General features: G+C 54.9%; 8 protein-coding genes; 3 read left to right on the plus strand and 5 right to left on the minus strand.

Annotated features, from left to right (window-relative positions):
* Positions 1 to 128: 128 nt before the first annotated feature.
* CHC_T00009497001 (fusion protein of phosphoribosylaminoimidazole carboxylase and phosphoribosylaminoimidazole-succinocarboxamide synthase, chloroplast or mitochondrial precursor) lies at positions 129 to 1972 on the minus strand. XM_005715928.1 is given in 2 exon segments: positions 129 to 292; positions 293 to 1972. 1 exon segment carries the CDS (start codon positions 1970 to 1972, stop codon positions 293 to 295), a length of 1680 nt encoding a protein of 559 aa, XP_005715985.1. The 3' UTR covers positions 129 to 292.
* Positions 1973 to 2772: 800 nt separating this feature from the next.
* Positions 2773 to 4596, plus strand: CHC_T00004522001 (hypothetical protein). Its single transcript, XM_005715929.1, has one exon. The coding sequence runs from the start codon at positions 2773 to 2775 to the stop codon at positions 4594 to 4596; it is 1824 nt and encodes a 607-aa protein (XP_005715986.1).
* A 4-nt stretch (positions 4597 to 4600) lies between these two features.
* On the plus strand, positions 4601 to 4717 carry CHC_T00004523001 (hypothetical protein). Its single transcript, XM_005715930.1, has one exon. It carries the CDS (start codon positions 4601 to 4603, stop codon positions 4715 to 4717), a length of 117 nt encoding a protein of 38 aa, XP_005715987.1.
* A 2082-nt stretch (positions 4718 to 6799) lies between these two features.
* On the minus strand, positions 6800 to 6893 carry CHC_T00004524001 (hypothetical protein). XM_005715931.1 is given in 2 exon segments: positions 6800 to 6815; positions 6816 to 6893. The coding sequence occupies 1 exon segment, from the start codon at positions 6891 to 6893 to the stop codon at positions 6816 to 6818; it is 78 nt and encodes a 25-aa protein (XP_005715988.1). The 3' UTR covers positions 6800 to 6815.
* Positions 6894 to 7049: 156 nt separating this feature from the next.
* CHC_T00004525001 (hypothetical protein) lies at positions 7050 to 7298 on the minus strand. The gene has a single exon (XM_005715932.1). The coding sequence runs from the start codon at positions 7296 to 7298 to the stop codon at positions 7050 to 7052; it is 249 nt and encodes an 82-aa protein (XP_005715989.1).
* A 256-nt stretch (positions 7299 to 7554) lies between these two features.
* Positions 7555 to 8106, minus strand: CHC_T00004526001 (hypothetical protein). Its single transcript, XM_005715933.1, has one exon. The coding sequence runs from the start codon at positions 8104 to 8106 to the stop codon at positions 7555 to 7557; it is 552 nt and encodes a 183-aa protein (XP_005715990.1).
* Positions 8107 to 15568: 7462 nt separating this feature from the next.
* Positions 15569 to 15982, minus strand: CHC_T00004527001 (hypothetical protein). The gene has a single exon (XM_005715934.1). It carries the CDS (start codon positions 15980 to 15982, stop codon positions 15569 to 15571), a length of 414 nt encoding a protein of 137 aa, XP_005715991.1.
* Positions 15983 to 15986: 4 nt separating this feature from the next.
* CHC_T00004528001 (hypothetical protein) lies at positions 15987 to 17775 on the plus strand. XM_005715935.1 is given in 2 exon segments: positions 15987 to 16922; positions 16923 to 17775. The coding sequence occupies 1 exon segment, from the start codon at positions 15987 to 15989 to the stop codon at positions 16920 to 16922; it is 936 nt and encodes a 311-aa protein (XP_005715992.1). The 3' UTR covers positions 16923 to 17775.
* Positions 17776 to 18726: the final 951 nt, after the last annotated feature.

The following is an 18726-nucleotide window of genomic DNA, read 5'->3' on the forward strand; positions in this document are numbered from 1 at the left end:
CGAGTCGACTGGCTTTTTGAAGACATTCGAGGTTGCGCACTAGCAATGATTGGTTTTCTCGTCCCCTTGAACAAAATACAGGAACCGCGGTACTGTTCGTACATGGGATCAGCTCAACTTGAGCATACTGTTCTGGAGCTCTTGAGAGTGAGCTCAAACATATTTACAATGATTACGGCCATGAGCCCCTCTGTGCATCGCGAAATCGCTTCTGCCAACTGCCTGTCCGCGGACGGTGGGCTGATAGAGCCGCATACCTCCAGCAAAGAATCGTGCCCACACAACAAATTCACTACCTAGACGCACCTGCAAAGGATGCAACGAAAGCGTCTACACTAGACGCAATGGCGCTGGGTCCACTTTCAGCTGAAAAGTCAAACGACTGCCCGGTGATTAGTTCGTAGAGCATGATGTACCTTCGGCTAAGCTCATCTACAAGATCAGCTGGTGCATCTGGTAGCTCCTTGGACTTGTCGTAGGGGTCGCAGTTATCACGGAACCAAAGTCGCAAAAATTCTTTGTCAATGTTCTCAGGTTCTTCGCCCTTTGATGTCCGCGCCTTGTACGATGTTGACAGCCAATACCTCGAAGAATCCGGAGTATGGACTTCATCAATGAGGCGAATGGTACCGTCGTCATCCCGTCCAAACTCATACTTGGTATCGACCAAAATGAGGCCATTATCGCCCGCAACTTTTTGACCGTATTCGAAAAGACTCATCGCGGCCTTTGCGCAGGTATCCCAATCTGCCTGGGACATGAGGCCCTCAGCTACGACATCTTTGGGGGCAATCGGGCGATCGCCGGCGTCCTCCTTTGTTGTCGGCGTGAGCACATTGGCATCCAGTTTCTGGTTCTTCGCAAGCCCTTCCGGAAAGTCGATACCGCAATAGTTTCTCACTCCGTTGCTGTAGTTTTTCCACAAGCTCGTATCAGTAGACCCAGTAATATACCCCCTAACAACGAATTCAACTGGGAAAGGTTTGCACCTGCGCGCAATTGTGACGTTGGGATGCGGAACAGAAACGACGTGATTCGGAATGATGTGGCGGGTGTTTTCAAACCACCAGGCGGCAGTCTGGTTAAGGACAGCGCCCTTGAACGGAATAGCGGCCAGGACGCGATCGAAAGCGCTCTGCCTGTCGGTGGTAACAAGGGCGACGAGGTTAGCCTTTTCATTCCCTGCGTTATCGTTACCGACAAAGTCGTACTGATCACGGACTTTGCCGTTCCGAACAGCGGACACGGTGGCCGCGGCGGCGGAAGCGAAGACCAAGGAGGGGGTGGTCTCCACCATGGTCTGGGCGGCCTCTCTGACGGCGGCGATCTGCGGGGCGTAGGTCTTAGTGACAGACAGGGCATCGTCGATAAACAAGCGATCCCTGTTGGCCTTCTGCAAGGTGGCGACGGACTGGCGGACTTGGGGATCATACACGCCGAGGGTCTTCGCGGCGAGCAAAGCGGCTCCAGCGGGTTCGAGAACGAGGGCCGGTGCGACGCCGGACGGCATGCGAATGGAGGAGAAGAGGTCGGCGCCTCCGAAGGTATCGGAGTAGGGCGGGCAGGAGATGACGGGGGCGGTGACGGCGCAGTCGAGCATGCCCGAGAGGGCGTTGGAGCGGCCCGCGACGGCGATGTAGAGCTTCGGGCGCGGGCAGGCCTCGTACGCCTCGATGACCGAGAGCAGGCGTGCGGGGATCTTGTGCGCAGAGGCGATGCGGAGCTCCGAGTCGATGCCCAGGGCCGTGAGGGCGTCGGCGATCTTGGAACAGTACTTCATGTCCGAGCCCGAGCCCATCAGGATGGGGACCAGCGGTTTGAGTGGGGCCGCGCTCATGGTGGCGAGTGGCACATGGCGCGCGCGACGGGCCGGTGGCGACGGCGCGAGCGGGCGCGGACGCGTCGTTTGGAGGGTCGCGCGGCGGAGCGGGTGGTGCGAGAGGGGGGTCGCGGGAATGAAGGCGATTGGCATGATGGGTGGTGGAGGGATCGGGCGGGGGGGGGGGGTTGATCTAGGGACGATGAGAGAGGATGGGAAGGGGGCGGAAGAACAAGATGAGATGGGCGGGCGGAGATGGTGGGACGGGGAGGTTGCGAGGAGGAAGCGAAGTAGAGAGACAGGTGATCTGAGGCACGGCAATCAGGCACGGGCGCAACTCGAGGTTTCGTCGATTGTGATTGGGTTGGATGACGGAGTGCGGCTTACAGAGGGTGGGGAAGAGAGGTGTAATGCCCTCGAGGTAATGCATTCGAGGGAAATGGTTGGGCAATTGGAAATATGTCAACGTAATGAAAATTATGCCGTATGACAGGACGGCAGGACGTCCAGAAGAGTGCTACGGTACGTGCTACTGTACAGAAAATTGCACCGCCACGTGTGCAGTCCTGAAAACTTCTCTCGCATCCGAGATCTTCTGAGAGTCAGAAGATCCAAGTTTTTCAAGAAATTCAATGGCTTCTTTTGCCCCTACTGTAATTGAGTTTATTGAGAATTGTATTAAAATCACGGTGCATATCGCGTATGATAAAAAACTTTATTTACAACCAGGGAGAACCCGCTTCCAAGGCCACCAAGCCCGTCATGTACTGTACTTGTACCTAAGATACAGTACCCTGTGTCAATTGCTCGCGCACACGCGTAAATTATCTCTTCCCCGGCGCACCTTCCCCGCAGTCCTCACCCCGCGGCTTGCACAGTGCACGTCCTCGCCTTCACGTCCTCCTTCTCGCGTCCAACGCCCACATCAAACCCAAACCCCACCCGCGCTCCTCATGCCGCCCCCAACCACCGCGCCGCCGGCCGCCGAGCCCTCGCGGCCTCCTTGTTCGCCCCCTCCTCCGCCCCCTCGTTCGCCTCCTCGTTCGCCTCCGCCGCGCGCGCCCGACGCGGACACCAAGCCGGACACCATCTCGGGCGCCATCCGGAAGGACCTTCTCGGTACGGGTGCGGCCCATTTCTCCGACGTCGTGCTGGTGGCGCGCGACGGCGCGCGCGTGCCCGCGGTGCGCGCGCTGCTGGCGGTGCGCAGCCCCTACTTCCGCGCCCGCCTGTTCGCCAACTACGCCGACAAGTCCGAGAAGGTGCTCGCCATCCCGGAGGCCTCCTCGCTCGCGCTGCAGCAGATCGTCGAGTACGCGTACACGGACGGCTGCGACTTGGTCACCAGGGCCACCGCAGCCCTCCATAGCGTCAGGACACAACCGTACGGCTTCTATCCGACCATCGGAAGGAAGAGGAGGAAGGCCGCCCCGAATACTGCTCCGGCCAAGCCCCCCGCGGATCTTGCGAGTGTGGGGCTTGGCGCCGTGGACATTATCCACTTGATTGAACTGCTACTTGCGGCGGATTACTTGCAGCTGGCGAGTTTGGCGAAGCGCGTTACGTCGCTGCTGGTCAATATGATCTCCGAAATTCCGAGCGTTACGTGTGTTGTCATGGAGACCGCTGGAAGACAGCCAGCCTTAGAGATGATTGCTCCTCAGATTATGGTGGCGGTGTGGAAAAAGATGAGGACAGCCCCGCATGATTGTCTCCTCGTTGAGGATTTTAGAATCTCGCTCCGCAACGCGAAAGGACACACAATGCCGGCTCCCCGTCTGAATAGGAAAAGGGATGCAGACTGTGGCGTTCTCATGCTCCAGCCGAGTACGTTTGAAAAGATTCTTATGGATGACGACCTCTTCACCAGCGAGACCTACCTCTTGCAAGTCCTTTACTTTTGGGCTACGGACGGTGTCTCGTTGGGGTCTTTGCGCCCCCGCAAAGCATTAGTTTTAGAAAAAGCAAAGCCAAATGAAGAGTCAAACTCGAAAGAGGAGACCCCATCTCCGGGGAAGAAAACCAAATCCCTGTTAGGCAAGCGAAAGGCTGATGAGGTGATACGTGCTCCCGACACAATTCCTCCCGCTCCTGAAAAGCGTCCTCCTGTGCAAGTTGCGGACGAAGAGCGATGGAAGTTGGCAAGAGAGATGGTGCATCACATACAATTGGAGCGTCTAAAGCCATCATTTGTACGAGACTATCTCGAGCCATCGGGTCTGGTTGATCGCGAACAAATTTTAACAATATATCAACAACAGGCACTGGAAGCCGAACGAGGACGAGCACTATACGATAGTTTCCGCGGTGGTTCTACGTGGGACAACCAAAGCAAGATCCTCACAGAGTTTAGCGCTGGCTACAAGACGCGATTGTTAGGTGGACCGTGGGTAAAGAGCGGTCGGCACGAATGGACATTCCGTATAGGAAAGGATAGTGACTGCACGTGGATTGGAATAACAGGAAGCGAATCGCATCCAAACGACTTTTTCGGGCAGGGTCGTCTGGGATGGGCGTTTGGTTCTCAAGGCTCTTGCACACAAAACGGGATGATACAAAGACGGAAGGGTCCGAGTATGACGCCGGGAAAGACAGTGAAAATGATGTTGAACTTGACGAGGGGAGGGACGCTGACAATGATATTGGAAGGGCAGGACAAAAGCTTTCGAGCGTTTAGTGAACTAAAGAAAGGCGGGGGTCGTCAGTTCAAGCCTGCTGTTTATCTGAAGAGACCCGCTGTGGTGACCCTTGTACATGAGAAGCACACGATGGAGTGATAATATGAACAGCACCCCAGGTCGTGACTATATATCGCAGATAGAGTGCCGACTTTTTTTTTCTTTTTTTCTGCGTATTGTAAAGTTGATTAGCTATGGAAGCCGTATTGCGTTAGGATGAAGTGTCAAAGTTAATCGGCAAGCCATAGTGCTGAAAAGTGTGGGAGCGAGGCGTTGGGTTTGGTGATGAACAGGCAATGCGGCACGGGGATCATTTTCTCAGTGCGGCCAAAAACCTTATGAGCGAGCTCTTGAGCGTGCGGATGACGACCTGCTTGGCGACATACTTTGCAGAAAACCTGAGGACGCGGACCCACAGCGGGCACCTTCTCGGAGTATAGACGACGAGGGCCTGCTCGGAGGGGTTGTTATCGGGGTCGGAGAGTTGTTCCGCAGCGGCGGCGCGCTCCGCGCGGACGACGGCGGTGCGCGCAGGGGCCAGACGCGCGAACGGACAGGCGGAGGCGGCGGTGGAGGAGGAGGAGGAGGCGACGAAGGCGAAGGGGCAGGCCGAGACGCGGTGCTTGGGCGAGGAAGGCGCGGACCGTGAGTGCGGGTGGCGGCGCGCGTGCGGCGGCGGCGGCTTGAGGGCGGGCGCAGCGGTGAGGTCAAGCGCCGGCAGGGCGGGGGGCAGGTCGGGCAGCGGGGGGGCTGCGGCGGGGGTGGGGGTGCGTGCCGGGGCGGGGCAAGCCATTGTGAGGGGGAGGGGGTGGGAGATGCGGGGTGGTGGGGAGGGTGGGGATGGGGGCGAGGGTTGGAGGTTTGGAGGGTCGCCCTCTTCAAGGGTAGAAGAAGACGAGGCGGAGGGGGCGGCCGCGGGGCGGTTGGTTGTCAATCACGACAGGAATTGCATGGGTAGCGGATGGCGATGCGCGCGGGTATGAGTGACGTGGTTGGATTCACGCGCTAAGCAGGCGAATCAGGTGACGGCGAGCCGTCCCCTGCCATGTCGAACATCATCGCTGGACATGCGCAGCAGCAATCGAGTCAAAATAAATCCACTTTAACTCACACTGACTTGACCGAATCGGTGTAATGGGCCGCATGTACGATTTTTATTCAAATGGGCCGCATTACAGTGGGGGCTAGAGTCGTAGATACGATCAAATAAATACGAAGACAGAATCACTATATTGCATGCTCGCAGTAGACAACGTGGCCGAGTGGTTAAGGCGATGGACTGCTAATCCATTTCCCTAGGGAGCGAGAGTTCGAATCTGACGGAAATCTCTCCGTTGTCGAGCGCTATCCTTTTTGTTTTGTTTTTTGCATATTTTTCGGGAGACACACGTGTTGTGGATCATGCGGGATCCAAATCTCATTCCTTGGCGGGTGGATCATGAAGGTTGAAATTTTGCTCGCAGATTGTTGTTGGGTACAGCACTACTGTAAATGGGGGTGGTACAGGGGGGGGGGGGGGCCCCCAAATAAGAGCACTTTGAATAAGACCGACCTCGCAGTAAGAGCACCATTTTCGCTTGGCACGGTATCATAACTTCAAGACCCATCAGACACTGTAATTCCAATCACACAGGCCTTTTCTCGGGGTATTTCAAACGCATCTTAGAAGCCCCGCCCACAGTCCGCCTGTTCCATTCCTCCGCGGCTGTGGAGGAGGTTACCCTTAGGGCAGTGACGAAACAACATATGTAGGGGTTGTCGCCTCGATTCGAGTGCAGACACGCGCCGAGTGCAGATATGAGCACCGAGGCTTGCCGAGGGCCTCATATCGCACGACGCACAGCGTGTCTGCACGATGGGATCGAGGCGACAATATGCTTGTCTATCGGCTGCTACAGCGACTGTCAGCCATTGTAATTACAGTACAATTGTTGGCTTGATTATTGTCTGCACTATGGTGCAGACATTTTCGGCAGTAGTGCGGACATCTGCAATTTTTGCACTGCACTGAACCCCCGCCAAGCCCTTTTCAGTAACATTACGGTTTTCCCCAAAACCTGTGAATGTCACCGCTGTCACGGCGCGTATGTCCCCGTCAGCCGGTAGACAAATATTGGGGAAGAACGCGCCACTATACCGACCGCCACTATACCGACATCAGTTGGTCTGAATGCATTATGCTACCACTAGAAACAATTGCTCATGATTGCAATATAACAGAGGTAGGGATGTTGTTGCGGAGAGTGAGAAGCTTGTTCGCGCGCTTACGAGGGAGGGCTTCTGTGCACAGGTCCAGGCAACTACTTATTGGTGAGGCGTTACAGCGTTCTAAGGAGTAAAATGGGCATCCTGTGCGAGATTCTTGAATAGTAGCAACCTCGGATTAAGAGCAGCATGAAGGGTTGGCACGAGGTGTTCTTATATCGTGGTCCCCACTGTAGGTCTTTTCTTTTTCTGGGGAAGCGTGGTGTCCGCGGGGTCAGTCCCTTCCACGTCTTCCGACGCTCGCAGTCCTTCTAGAAGCGTCCGAATCTAAATCCAAGGTTGCTCACTCAAGTCTGCAATTCTGTAACTGCGTTCAGGTCCACGTCGTAATCTAACCGTCGCAGTTCAGAAATTGAAACTGTGCTTACAGCGGCGTAGGTCTTCTCCTCGCTAACGTCTTGCCACCTTCCAGATAAATCTCCCTTGCAGGGTTCTGGACTCTCCCCAAGATCACCTTCCGCTACGGCCTTCTTCCCGCTCAGGACCGTCTTCCCAGCTCCAACTGCCGCCGCCATCTGACGAGTCCCTCCCCCCATTGCATCCAAGGGCCTCGCACAAACTTTTTTTAGTCGCGCTCGGGCCGCGGTTTTCGCCCTCCCATCACTAGCAGGCCGCTCGAGTGTGCATCCTTCAAGCTGAGAACTTCAGTCGCTGTTGAATAATAAGTGCTAAGGTGACACGTGAACTCCCCTTTCCTGATTAGGGCCGTAGTCGGTATGCCACTAGGCACCTAAGAACAGTTGTACTTGCTTACCAACGACATGGCCAACACTCGCCTACTTCCGTCCAAGGTCACAAACTTACACTCTCTGGAGCCCCGCTATTACTCCACCACGTCACTGCTGACAGGCAGCATCCCATCAGAAGGACGGCCACGACAATAGTTACACCCACTAGAAAGAAAACGTTGACTGTGGCCACGGTCCGCACATCCGACATTACTCTGCCGCGTCTCTCCTTAAGTTGAGGGGAGATCCAACTGACTCGGGTGTGAGCTAGTTCATTGTCTGGGTCTGCCCAATGCGTACTTATTTGCCACAAATTATTGTAGTTTGCAGCCGTCAGCTGTATCGCCTGGAACGCTGATAACATTTCTTTCTCATCATCCCATGTTCGTACCCTGCATATCAAGTCACTCGTGTCGTTGAAGTGGGTCATTGGTACCAAGCATATAGACGCCTTCACTCCGCCCCGGACCAAAATTGCCCCTATTGTCCGAGTAGTTACCAGAGTAACGTTGACGCTGTACAGGACTTCACTAGCGACTCTCCCAGTGTCCTGGCTAGCAGAGACGCTTCTCGATTCCAACAGAACGTCCCAATTAATATCTGGCCTCGTTCTCATTCCATAATTGACATTCAATCCGTATTCAGCCAGCACAAGTTGATCAACTTCCGGAGCGTCCCGGTCGTGCCGATGTACCGCCCCAACTGAGTAGATGGATCTATACACCCCACATCCCAACTGCTAGGATATTCGGGCGCTCGTCCACAGTCTATTGACAGACTCGGGGGCCTGTACATCTCAACAACTAGAGTGTTACCAAAACGGCTATGTACCGCCAAGTTGTCCCAGAATAGCTTATTGATCACCATCTCAACAACGGCTATTGATGGATCCCCCCGGTTTGATATTTCCTCTAGGACATAGACCTGGTCCCCACTGAATAGAATGACATACTTGTCCCTCAGCAATGCCATGAAAGCCCCACCTGAGAACCATAGGTCTTCTCCACTACCTAGGACCACCCACTCGTCAAATATGTGTGTGTCACCCGGTAATACCTGTCTGTCGGACCTAGGTATGTCGGTGGGATTCCGAATTATCTCCAAGTCTGACTCTGTCAGAGTATAACCGCTTTCTTGATAATTGGCTCCACCCCACACCCGATATGAGGCGTTAAAATCTCGGTATAACCTCCGTGCTGGAGCCCAGCGTCTTTTCCCTAGATCCCTCACTTCCATGGGAACTTCGAATTCCAAGTTGTTATAACCCACGTCGACTAGCTTATCACTGACCCTGGCAGCAGTGCCGGACCTGAACTCTATCAACAAGTCGGCCGTAAATAGTGCCACTGTAACTGATAATAGCAGAATCCTGAGTTTCCAGTCCTTGTCGTCCTCTTCTGTTACAAGTGATCCTCTCGTGTACGGACGAGGTTTGAGCCTAACTGAGTGCACCGTCGACACCCTAGCCCCGGCCCCTAGAGCTACACCCGATGACAACACCCTGGACAGTACAGTAGTCATGATGACACTTAACGTAATGAACCGTACCACGTTCCACAAGGGGACCCCCATGGTCAGTTCGATAATCATTTTGCGCGCGTTGTTTGCTGTGTTCGGAACAGAAAAAGTTTCTTGAAATTAAAAGCGTAATTCCTTGTATCCCGCGGAGGAATGGCAGCACGCGTACAAGTTTTCAATCGGAATGGCAGTGCAAACTGCCGGCAAAATGGACCGCTGTTCAAAGGCGGATCGGCACACCCCTTGAAGCGGGGGGTGATGTAGTGCAGTGACCCTGCGTACGGTAGTACGCCTGGTCCCCGCCATCGCGGGGCCCGTCGCGCGCGCGGTGCGAAAGAGGTCGCAAAAGCTGCCGCCCAGAAGGCAGCGAGGCTACATCACAAAGGTTTGCAAAGAAAATGGTGAGGTCTGCTACCTGTTTCGCCATGCGAACGACATCGATGCTTTCCTGGCCCCGGTTCAACACTGCTCTACTCGGGGGGTTCCCCCTAATCTGAACAATAGTGGGTTTTAAGAGCATTACGCAAGCAGAATTCTGAAATGATTTTTTCAGAATTCTGCAATACGTATGACAGGTGTAAAACAGATACAGAATTCTGCAATGAAGCTGTGAGAGCATCCCCACCGGCACTTGATCAAATCAGCAAATTACTTTATTTGCTTTTTTTCCTCCGAAATGCAACCCTACTCGTCCAAAAACAGAGGAAAAAATATAGCACCCTCCGAAAAACGGAGGCAAATATCCGGAATTTGCCTCAGGTGCTATCCTACAAATAGTTTATGACTTTCCAAGTGCAAGTAAACCATTGGGCAACATCCCAGGGAATCCCCTCCTCGCAGAACGACACAGTATTTTTTTCACATCCTCTACGTCTGGCGCTCTGAGATAACGTGCTCCGAAACAACTAATCACAGCCCTCGCAAATCGCTTTAGACACTCCAACGCGGTCGGTTCTGCCATCCGAATGTATTCATCCACCGAGTCGGCTGTGATGCCATATGCAAGTAAACGCAGCGCTGCTGTGGCTTTCTGGTGGCAAGTAAATCCCTTTCGTTTCGTACAGTCCTCGCGCTGTACAAAATAAATATCACTTGTCGGTATTGCCGCGATAATTCTGTCGAACACAGACCGCGATATGCGGAATCTACGCTGAAAATGGTGAGCAGTGTAGGTTGGAGTTGGCGCAAAGTAATCATTGTGCAAACGCAGAGCAGCTGATTCTCTGCCTCTTTCAATATTTCCAGAACGACCAGCACGGGAGCCTCTGCGGATGACTTTGTCGTCACTGTCGTCGTCACTACTCGAGAAAAGCTGCATTGGGTCGTCAAGGAAGGAGTCATGAAACTCGTCTTGCAGCACATAATCCATAATGCCTTGATTGTCGCTCTCGGCGCGATGGTCAAACTCCTTAAACTTAATAACTGCGGCTTGACGGGTGTAGAAGACAGTGGTAGAGGAAAAACAGCAAATAGGAAAAACGTCAACTGACCAGGGAGAGACTTAGAAATTCGGGAAATTCGGGACAGTTGTCCTACATGAGCGCGCCAAACAGTACGTGCATAATAAATCCCTCCAAACCCCCCCTGCTCTGTCGCCCCGCTGCTCTGTCGCCCCGTCCGCCCTCACATCACCCTGTTCCCCTCCCCAGTATGGTAGCGCACGTCGGCACGGTCGTGGGGAAGCGGAAGCACAGCGCGTCGTCGGGCCGGCACAGCGTCGCCAGGTCGTCCCCGTAGCACAGCCGCAGCGCCACGCACTCGCTCGTCGGCGAGCAGAACGCCAGGTTCAGCCCGGACGTCGCGCGCGACACCGCCTGCAGCGGCGCCGCCAGCGCGGGGGACAGAAGTGTCAGCGTCAGAAGCGTGGAAAGCGTCTTCATGTTCGGGCGTGAGATCGGAGAGCCGTAGTCTTTTCTTCGCTGGTCGGGGTGAGGGATGGGTGGGAGCGGAGGGGGGCTGGGTTGGAGGTCGGGCGGGCGGCCGCGTAGCAGCTTTAATAGTTATGTACGGTGTATGTATGGTGTGAGTACAGCATGCATTGCGGTTTTGCCTTGTGCGCCAACGTGGAAACAAGTGTGTATACAGAAAGCGAGGGAGCGTCTGGGGGAAGGGAGCGGAGCGGGGGTTCGGTCGCGAGAAGCGGAGGTGCGTCGGAGGAAGATAGAGAGAGGGGAGCGGTGCGGAGCGGTGAAGAGAGGTGAGGAGAGCGAGGAGCGGTGGAGAGGTGGAGAGGAAGGTGGGGACGGGAGCGGGTGAGGAGCGAGGGGGGGAAAGAACTTGCGGGACAACGTGTGCATCACTCTCTCTCTCCACGCCGGGGCTCCTCCAAGGAGATCACCCTTTCCCCCTCCGCGCGTTCCACACCCTCGCTAGCACCACGACCGCGCGCCTCGCAACCGAGCCGCCGCCCGCGACGGCCTGCGCGGCGAGCAGCACGGCGCGGCCGCGCTCGGCCGGCACGTCGCCCTCGCCCTCGACCTCGACAAGCCTCTCCGTCAGCGCCAGGGCGGCGCGCGCCTCGCCGCCGCACACGCCGCGCTCGAACCAGTGCACTGCGTCGCGCGCGCTCAGTCGCGCCCTGCGCCCGTGCCGCGTCATCTCGCCGAGCACCCAGGCCCCCTTGCACCGCCTGCTCCGCTCCGTCATCAGCCGGCACAGCCGCCCCACGCGCGCGCACCGCTCCCCGTCGTCCCGCCCCTCCTCCGTCAGCACGCGCAGCATCTCAAAGTTCACCGTCACCCTCTCCAGTGCGTTCGGCACCTCTACCTCTCTCACGGCCCGCTCCAGCAGCCGCATCGCCTTCTCCGTCTCCCACGGCAATCTCCGCCAGCATCACTATCGCCATCACGTGCGCCCCGTTCGTGATCCCCGACTCGCGGAGCCGCTCGGTCATCCTCTCATCCTCATCGTATTCGTCCTCGTCATCCTCCTCCTCCTCGTCTTCCTCCCCGTCGCGTGCGTCTTCGACCTTAAGTCGCGCCTGCCCCTCGTACTCTTTACGAGTCTGCGGTCGGATCCCGATGGCCAGCAGCTCAGCTTCCGAGTGCTCCACTCCGATACGAATAGCGCGTTCCAGGACTACCACCCAGAGGGGCAGAGGTCATACTCACATCTGGTTCTCACGAACTGTAGCGTAAACTACAGTAAAGGGGGTTGCTGGTGTTGTCGGACAGTGACAAAAAAATCGGACATGCAAAATATTTTGAAAAATATCTCCGACACGGGCCAAGGAGCACCGCCGCTCGTAACGGCGCCAGATAGTGCGCCGTATATCAGAACGACGTGGTTGAAATTAAAGAAAAAATATCTCAATCGATTGCGCACGGCTTTCTACGTATAAGTGTGCAACAACCCAAAAATACAAAATAGGCGGACTTTTCTATTTTTATTTATTTGCTTGGATGTCCGATCTTAGTGCTCGGTTGAGGTGCAAAAGTGTCCGCGCGCTTCAATCTCACTCCTCTTCTGTGTCCGTGGTTGTTTTCGCCAAGTCCCAGTGGACGACAGGCTGAGAGTGTCCCCGTCGCAAAACATAAAAAATGGTGATTGCTTGACAATTACAAGTACTTTTTCCTTTTAATATTGAGGTTTTTGTCCGACGTCTCCAGCACCCCCCCTTTACTGCTTTAAAATATTCTGCAATGACTTTTCAGAAATAAGAATTCTGCATTGCTGTTTGTCCATTTCTCATTTTTAAATTAATTACAGAATTCTGTCTTGCGTAAACCCATAAATGTCAAACACCACCGCGTATTATTAAAATAATAAAATACGAAGGAGGCATTCCACGACCTCGCCTTTCAAACTCATACATCGCAGAAAAGAACTGCACCGGATCCAATTCTTGCGTCAGGCCGATTTACTGTCCGTAGTTTGTGGTAGCATCCGCCGACGTATCCAGTGAATAAAATGAGATCCACTGGCCAGTGACACTTGCATTGTGAGTCCCCCTCGCACTAAGTTCACTTTGAATCAGAGGCAAGATACCCTTCCTGTCGGCTTACCTCGAGGTAAATTTGGGTAGGGGTAAATTTTGGGCGAGCTTGCAGCTTTCGCGGCTGCGTTTTCACCCTGAAAAAACACAATAACCAGCCTGTTAAGACACACCCTGAGGGTGTGTCTTAACAGGCTGGTTTTTGTGTTTTCCACGAGATTCATATCCACCTGATCACAGCAGTGCCGGATCGACCCGTCGTGAAGAAAAACGAAGTGGGTCTTCCGTTCTTTTCATCAGCACAAACGGGTCTCAGGCTGCACGGGTCGTATCGATATGGGTCATGGACGCCCCTATCGCTTCATCTGCGCAGATTCCATCAATGGATCAAAGCGCGGCAGGGTCTGCCACAGGTGCCGCCGAAGCAACCACGAAAGGTAGACATGTAGAAGCTTCTAAAAAGCGGTCCTCTCTAAACGGCCCCCCTCAGCCTGTCAAGAAGACGAAACACATCGCCCTTTCGGCTGAGAACCTTTCTATCCTTGTGGCGAGCTACAATATTCGCTTCAGCGAGCATTCGCGCAGGTGCGCGTGATCCGTCGGGCGGCACAACGATATACAGGGGGGGGGACTCTCATTAGTGCCACATTTGCTAATGCCACCCTCCCATTAATGCCGGCCAGACGTACGAACACGAAAAGTGCCACGTGTCGCACGGGTCCAGGTGATATGCAGCTGTCCGTCCGTCGCGCGTGAAAACATGTGAAAGCGGCATCTAAGCCCCATTCCATTTGCCGAACAGCGTTGCTGGAAAGAGCTTGTCCTCCTTATGGATCCGGATCCGGTTCCGGAAATAAAAAACGCAACGCGCAAGCGCCTGACAATAACGCAGAAGCTAGACATTGCAGATCTGCTCGAAAAGGGACACTGTACCGAAGCAATTGAGCGGCAGTTCGGCATAGCAGGGCGCACCGTGCGAAACATCAGAGCAACTGCTCCCAAATTACTCCGCGTAGCCAACAAGAAGCCCAAATCACTGCAATTGAAGACCCGTCAGGCCGTACGGGTCCCAAATCTAGAGGCTAAGCTGCTCGAATTTCTCATGTGGAACGGTGGGTAAATATTGAGTCCGACGAAAGTGTGGTAGAGGCGTTTGTTAATGATGCCATGGACCTTTTTTGAGTCAGTTCAGGGGGTGGCGAACACAACTACAACGCAATCAAGTGATGAAGATGGGAGCGCAGAGGACGCGAGCGAGCGAAGGACTGTCCCCTCTGTCGTTGAGATTGCGGAATTGTTTGGAGAGCTGGAAGATTTGGCTACTGAATGTCAAGTTTCAGACGCTCTATCGTATCTGAGGTCCGCAAAGCGCGCGTTTCTCACTGCAAAACACGACAGAGACCCAACGCGAAGCAGGCAGACGTTAATTACCGAATGCAAGAAAATAGATGTGACGACGTCACCTATTAATGCCGTCTCCCAATAGTGCCAATTTTGGGGTCTTACACGGGGCGGCACTAATGAGTAGGGCCCTCTGTACCAGACTTCCGTTTGTTGCGGGCAGGTACAGTACCTTGCTGGAGGTCAGTCCGCAAAACTCGTGGTGGGATTTTTCAAACTCGGGTTTACTTTACGTCCAGCGAGTTTGTGGGCAAATGGAAAAAAAACAAGGCGTTATTTTATGGACAACGTTTGTACAGGGGGGGGTCGCTCAATAGTGCCTACTTTAGTACTGCTTCCCTCTATATAGTGCTATGGCTCACCCTCTGGCACAGGTTATCATAAGCTCACACGTGTATCATCCAGCATGGTTCAGTACTCAAAGGATGAAGTTATTTAGTTGTGTTATACAGGCTTTGTTGTGTTTGTGTTAGCAGTGTGCTTTGTCCCCAAATATATGTATTTGAGCCTCCTTTATATAGTGCCATCCCTCCAATAGTGCCATAGCTAGAGGTATGTCACGCTATAGCACTATATCGTAGGACGCACTGGTACTACGAGAGGGCACATGCGATAGAAACGGGGGTGCAGCATAGAGGAAGCAGCGGGTTTATGTTTCCAGAAGGTGACAGGACTTTCATGAGTAACAAATCGGGCGCAAGCAGGCCCAAGAGCAGGCAGGCAGAGGTAGAGAGAAGAAGCGAGAGAGGCAAGCTGTGGCGCATGTCCTCCAGCCGAACAAGGCGACCAATGCACATCGCCGGGGAGGGGGGGGGGTGAGTTTCTCTCGGCACGGGAGGGGCATGCGGCCGGGCACCGGGGCACTTGCGGGGGATGTCGAGGGGGGGACGGGGCTCCGTTTTTGCGGGACGGAGCGGCCCGAAAGCGGGGCGCGTTCTAGCGGGGTCTGCGGCGAGCATGGCATGCGGCCCCTTTCGCGCTGCAGGGGCGGCACGTGTACCGAAGCGCGGCGGCGCATGCCCCGCGGGCCGTGTCCCAATTCTGCACAGCTGTGCGTGCGCGGCGATTGGCTCGCCCGCGCGCGCCGCCGCCATCCCGAGCCATTATGTCGCGCGCCACGCCGCCTCCGCCTCCGCTGGACGCCCCTCTTGCTGGCACGCGCCCCGACCGGGCCCCCGCGCCCCTGCCAGCGCAGCAACGCCATTGAAAACCACTCTCCGTGTTCCTAGCTCCTCTCCCCATACAAGAAAAGAAGCCGCAAAAATACCAGGCCTCCACCCCGCCTACCCCTCCCCCTCCCCCTCCCCTCCCCCACCCCACGCCCTTCACTCCACCAGCTACCTACCCCGACCCTAACCAACGAAACACCTCGTGCACCGCTGTCTTCATCTCTCCCTCTCTCCCTCTCACACCATCCCCGACCCCTCCACCCCTCCTTCCAGCGCCTTCGTCTGCTGCCCCCCTCCCGCACTGCCGCGAAGCAAACGCACCGCGTTCTCTCTGCCAGCGCACCGCGCCATCGTGCGTCGTGCCACCATCCCCGCGACGCCATTCTGCCGTCACCCCCCCTAGCCCGCGCGCGTCCGCCCCCCCCGCCGGCCCATCGTCGCCGCCCGCCCGTGGCCGGCAGTCCGGTCATCGGAATGCACGGCGCCTCGGCCAAGTCCGAAGTCTTTCTCACCTCGGCGTCGTCGCGTCCGCCCGCGGCCCCGGTTGATCTCCAGTCGAAGCGCTCGCCGCCGCGCAGGCAGAAGCCGAGGCATGTCATCTACAAGTCCACCGCCCTGCAGCGCGCAGCTCCAAGCCTAGTTGCCGCCGCGTCTGCAAATGCCATCTCCGCCACCAAGGCTATTCAGCGCGCCGCTGATGAGGCGGAGAAGGTTCGCGACGACTTCAAGCTGTCCAAGTGCGGACCGGAGATTGACCTCGTCGATGGCGATGACGAGGCTACCAACGCGAAGAAATATGAGCGCAGGTTGCTCATGAATCGGCACTCGGCCGCCGCTAGTCGGGTGCGACGGGAAGCGTACACCAAGGCGCTTGAAGCTCAGATTGTACAGTTGGAAGGCAACATGAATTCGGTTGTCAAGGCGTACGAGGCTGAGAAGGAAAAGAATAGACTCCTTATGGCCAACGCTCCAACTTCGGAAGAAGAAGACCAGGATGAAAGCGAGGGGAACCGAGGGGAATCGGATTCCAACTCGCTGCCGAGTGATATGCAAGACCATGACCAGGCCGACGCCTTTGCGGATGCCCGCGTTGGGGCTGAAATGTTTATGGGCATGTCGGCGACAGGTGCGCTTATGCAGCAGCCGCGTTTAGAGAGTCAAACTGAAGATAATAGCGAGGCATTCGGGGTGTCCGATATGCCGCCACTTGTCCCGCTAGAGGCTCCGCCACCGCACCATCAACAATTTGTAAGGGATTTGAATGCGGTGAAAGATGAGGTATTTGACATTGCGAACGGGACGGTCCCGGCGGAGCTGCTCAGCGTGCCAGATGACAAGTTGCTGGATTGCTTCCTACGTGTGGACGCGATGCCCAGCCAGGTCGAGTTCGACTCGCTCGAACTGTTTTAAGTTTTTCTATCTTTGTTTTCACGCGAAGTCGTCAACAAGGCTCATTCCCTCGCTCCCCTCCCGGCCTCCACTCCCACACAAAAAAACAAGAAGGAAAATGAAACACAACCCAAAAAATATGGACGCTGTGACATTTATGCAAGCGCTGGCTTTGTCCATGTCGCCGACTCGGAGATGGATTTTTTGGAATATGGCGATGATAATGGAAAGCCGTTTGTTTAAGATTGATTTTTTTGCCTAATACTATCTAGATATTTTGGTGGCTTCGTGCTTGTTCCCTCGCGCTTTTGCTTCTTCTTTCCTTTGTCCCCTAGAGAGTCGCATCGCGTCTCCTGTACACGCCACGAGAAGCGAGTGTAATACGTGTTGTTGTTTCGTGGACTAGGCAAAGCCTTGCATGCAGGGCCGACATTGTCGCGATAGGACGGCGTGGTCCATGGTATGGCGCGGGATTGGTGCGAATGTGCAGGGGGGTACTATGATCTGCGCATGTGATTTTGAATCAGCGGAGCAAGCGTAGGCGCTGCAATCTCGCGAGATATAGATGCAAGGCACGGAGAGGAAGGCAGGCACGGAGGGACGGCCATTCTGGGACGTGCAGGACCTCTCTGATTGATGACGACGGGATAAAAATATTACACCCGAATACTGCAAATAGTGCGGGTGAAAATATAGTGTTTCTCGCCTATCGCCGATGGCGCAATTACTGCGGTCCGCACTAATTGCAAACCATACATCTAATAGTGTAGTCTGCGCGCCATTTTTGACAGATACTAACCCAAATCTGGAACAAAACGCCATTGTGGTGTTTCGGTTATGCACATATAAAGAAGGCTTACCTTTTCCATTCTTACATCAAAGCTGCACCCCGCCGTCCGAAAGATCCAGCTTGCGTATCATGACGGTATCAGCATCTCCCATTATTTCTTCCCTCCAAAATGCCGAACGGCTGCGGAACGAAAGAGACGCAGCTTCAACACAAGAAGCTACTGTAGATGCCCATCATTCCTCTGCGGATCCGCCTACATCTGCCACACTCCAACCCAACTCCGGCCTTCCGGCACAGCCGCGCCCTCGGCGGTCCGCACAAGAGCGGTCCAACGTGTGCTTACGCATAATGGCGGGTGAGTTTACGGCTTCTTCTGGCAAGTTGCCTAATCCAGGCAAGCACTACGTTCTGGAGCTTGCCACAGCTGCTGTTCGGGATGTTAACGCACAACGCGACAGCGAGGGTCTAACCTACGCACGGAAAGCCATGATCAGATGTGGCTTAGCGCTCAACACAAATGGGCAGTGAGAGGAAAGACAATTGTTTCCCAAGCTACAGAACATAATTCAGAGGCGTCTAAACCATTTTGAGGGAGCCCCTGTGATTGCGAATGAGGGCCAGGTGGTTGGCGAAGGCGCGTAGAGATATCCAGTACCCTTACACAATAAAAATCTCAACTCTTCTGATTGGTCCAGATTGCATTTGGCATTACAGACAGAATTAGGGTAGACCGCACTATTAAGAACAGAATTATTTACTGCGGACCGCACTAATAGGGGAAATGACTTAATTAGTGCGGTATCAATATTAGTGCGAACCGCAGTAAATACCGTTACCTCGGCTTCGAATTGGCGTTCCAAAATAGTGCAGACCGCACTATTTGCAGTATTCGGGTGTAGCAGTCAAAAAGAAAAAACGCTTTTTCCATGCACCCCAAATGAGGATGCAACGGTAAGGCGACGATTTGTTCAAGCATTAAGCATTATATGATAAAGCATTATGCGGTGTGCCGCCGGCCGAGGGGGGCACACGTTG

This window comes from Chondrus crispus, genomic scaffold (assembly GCF_000350225.1).
Source record: "Chondrus crispus Stackhouse genomic scaffold, scaffold_235, whole genome shotgun sequence".
Lineage (NCBI taxonomy): Eukaryota > Rhodophyta > Florideophyceae > Gigartinales > Gigartinaceae > Chondrus > Chondrus crispus.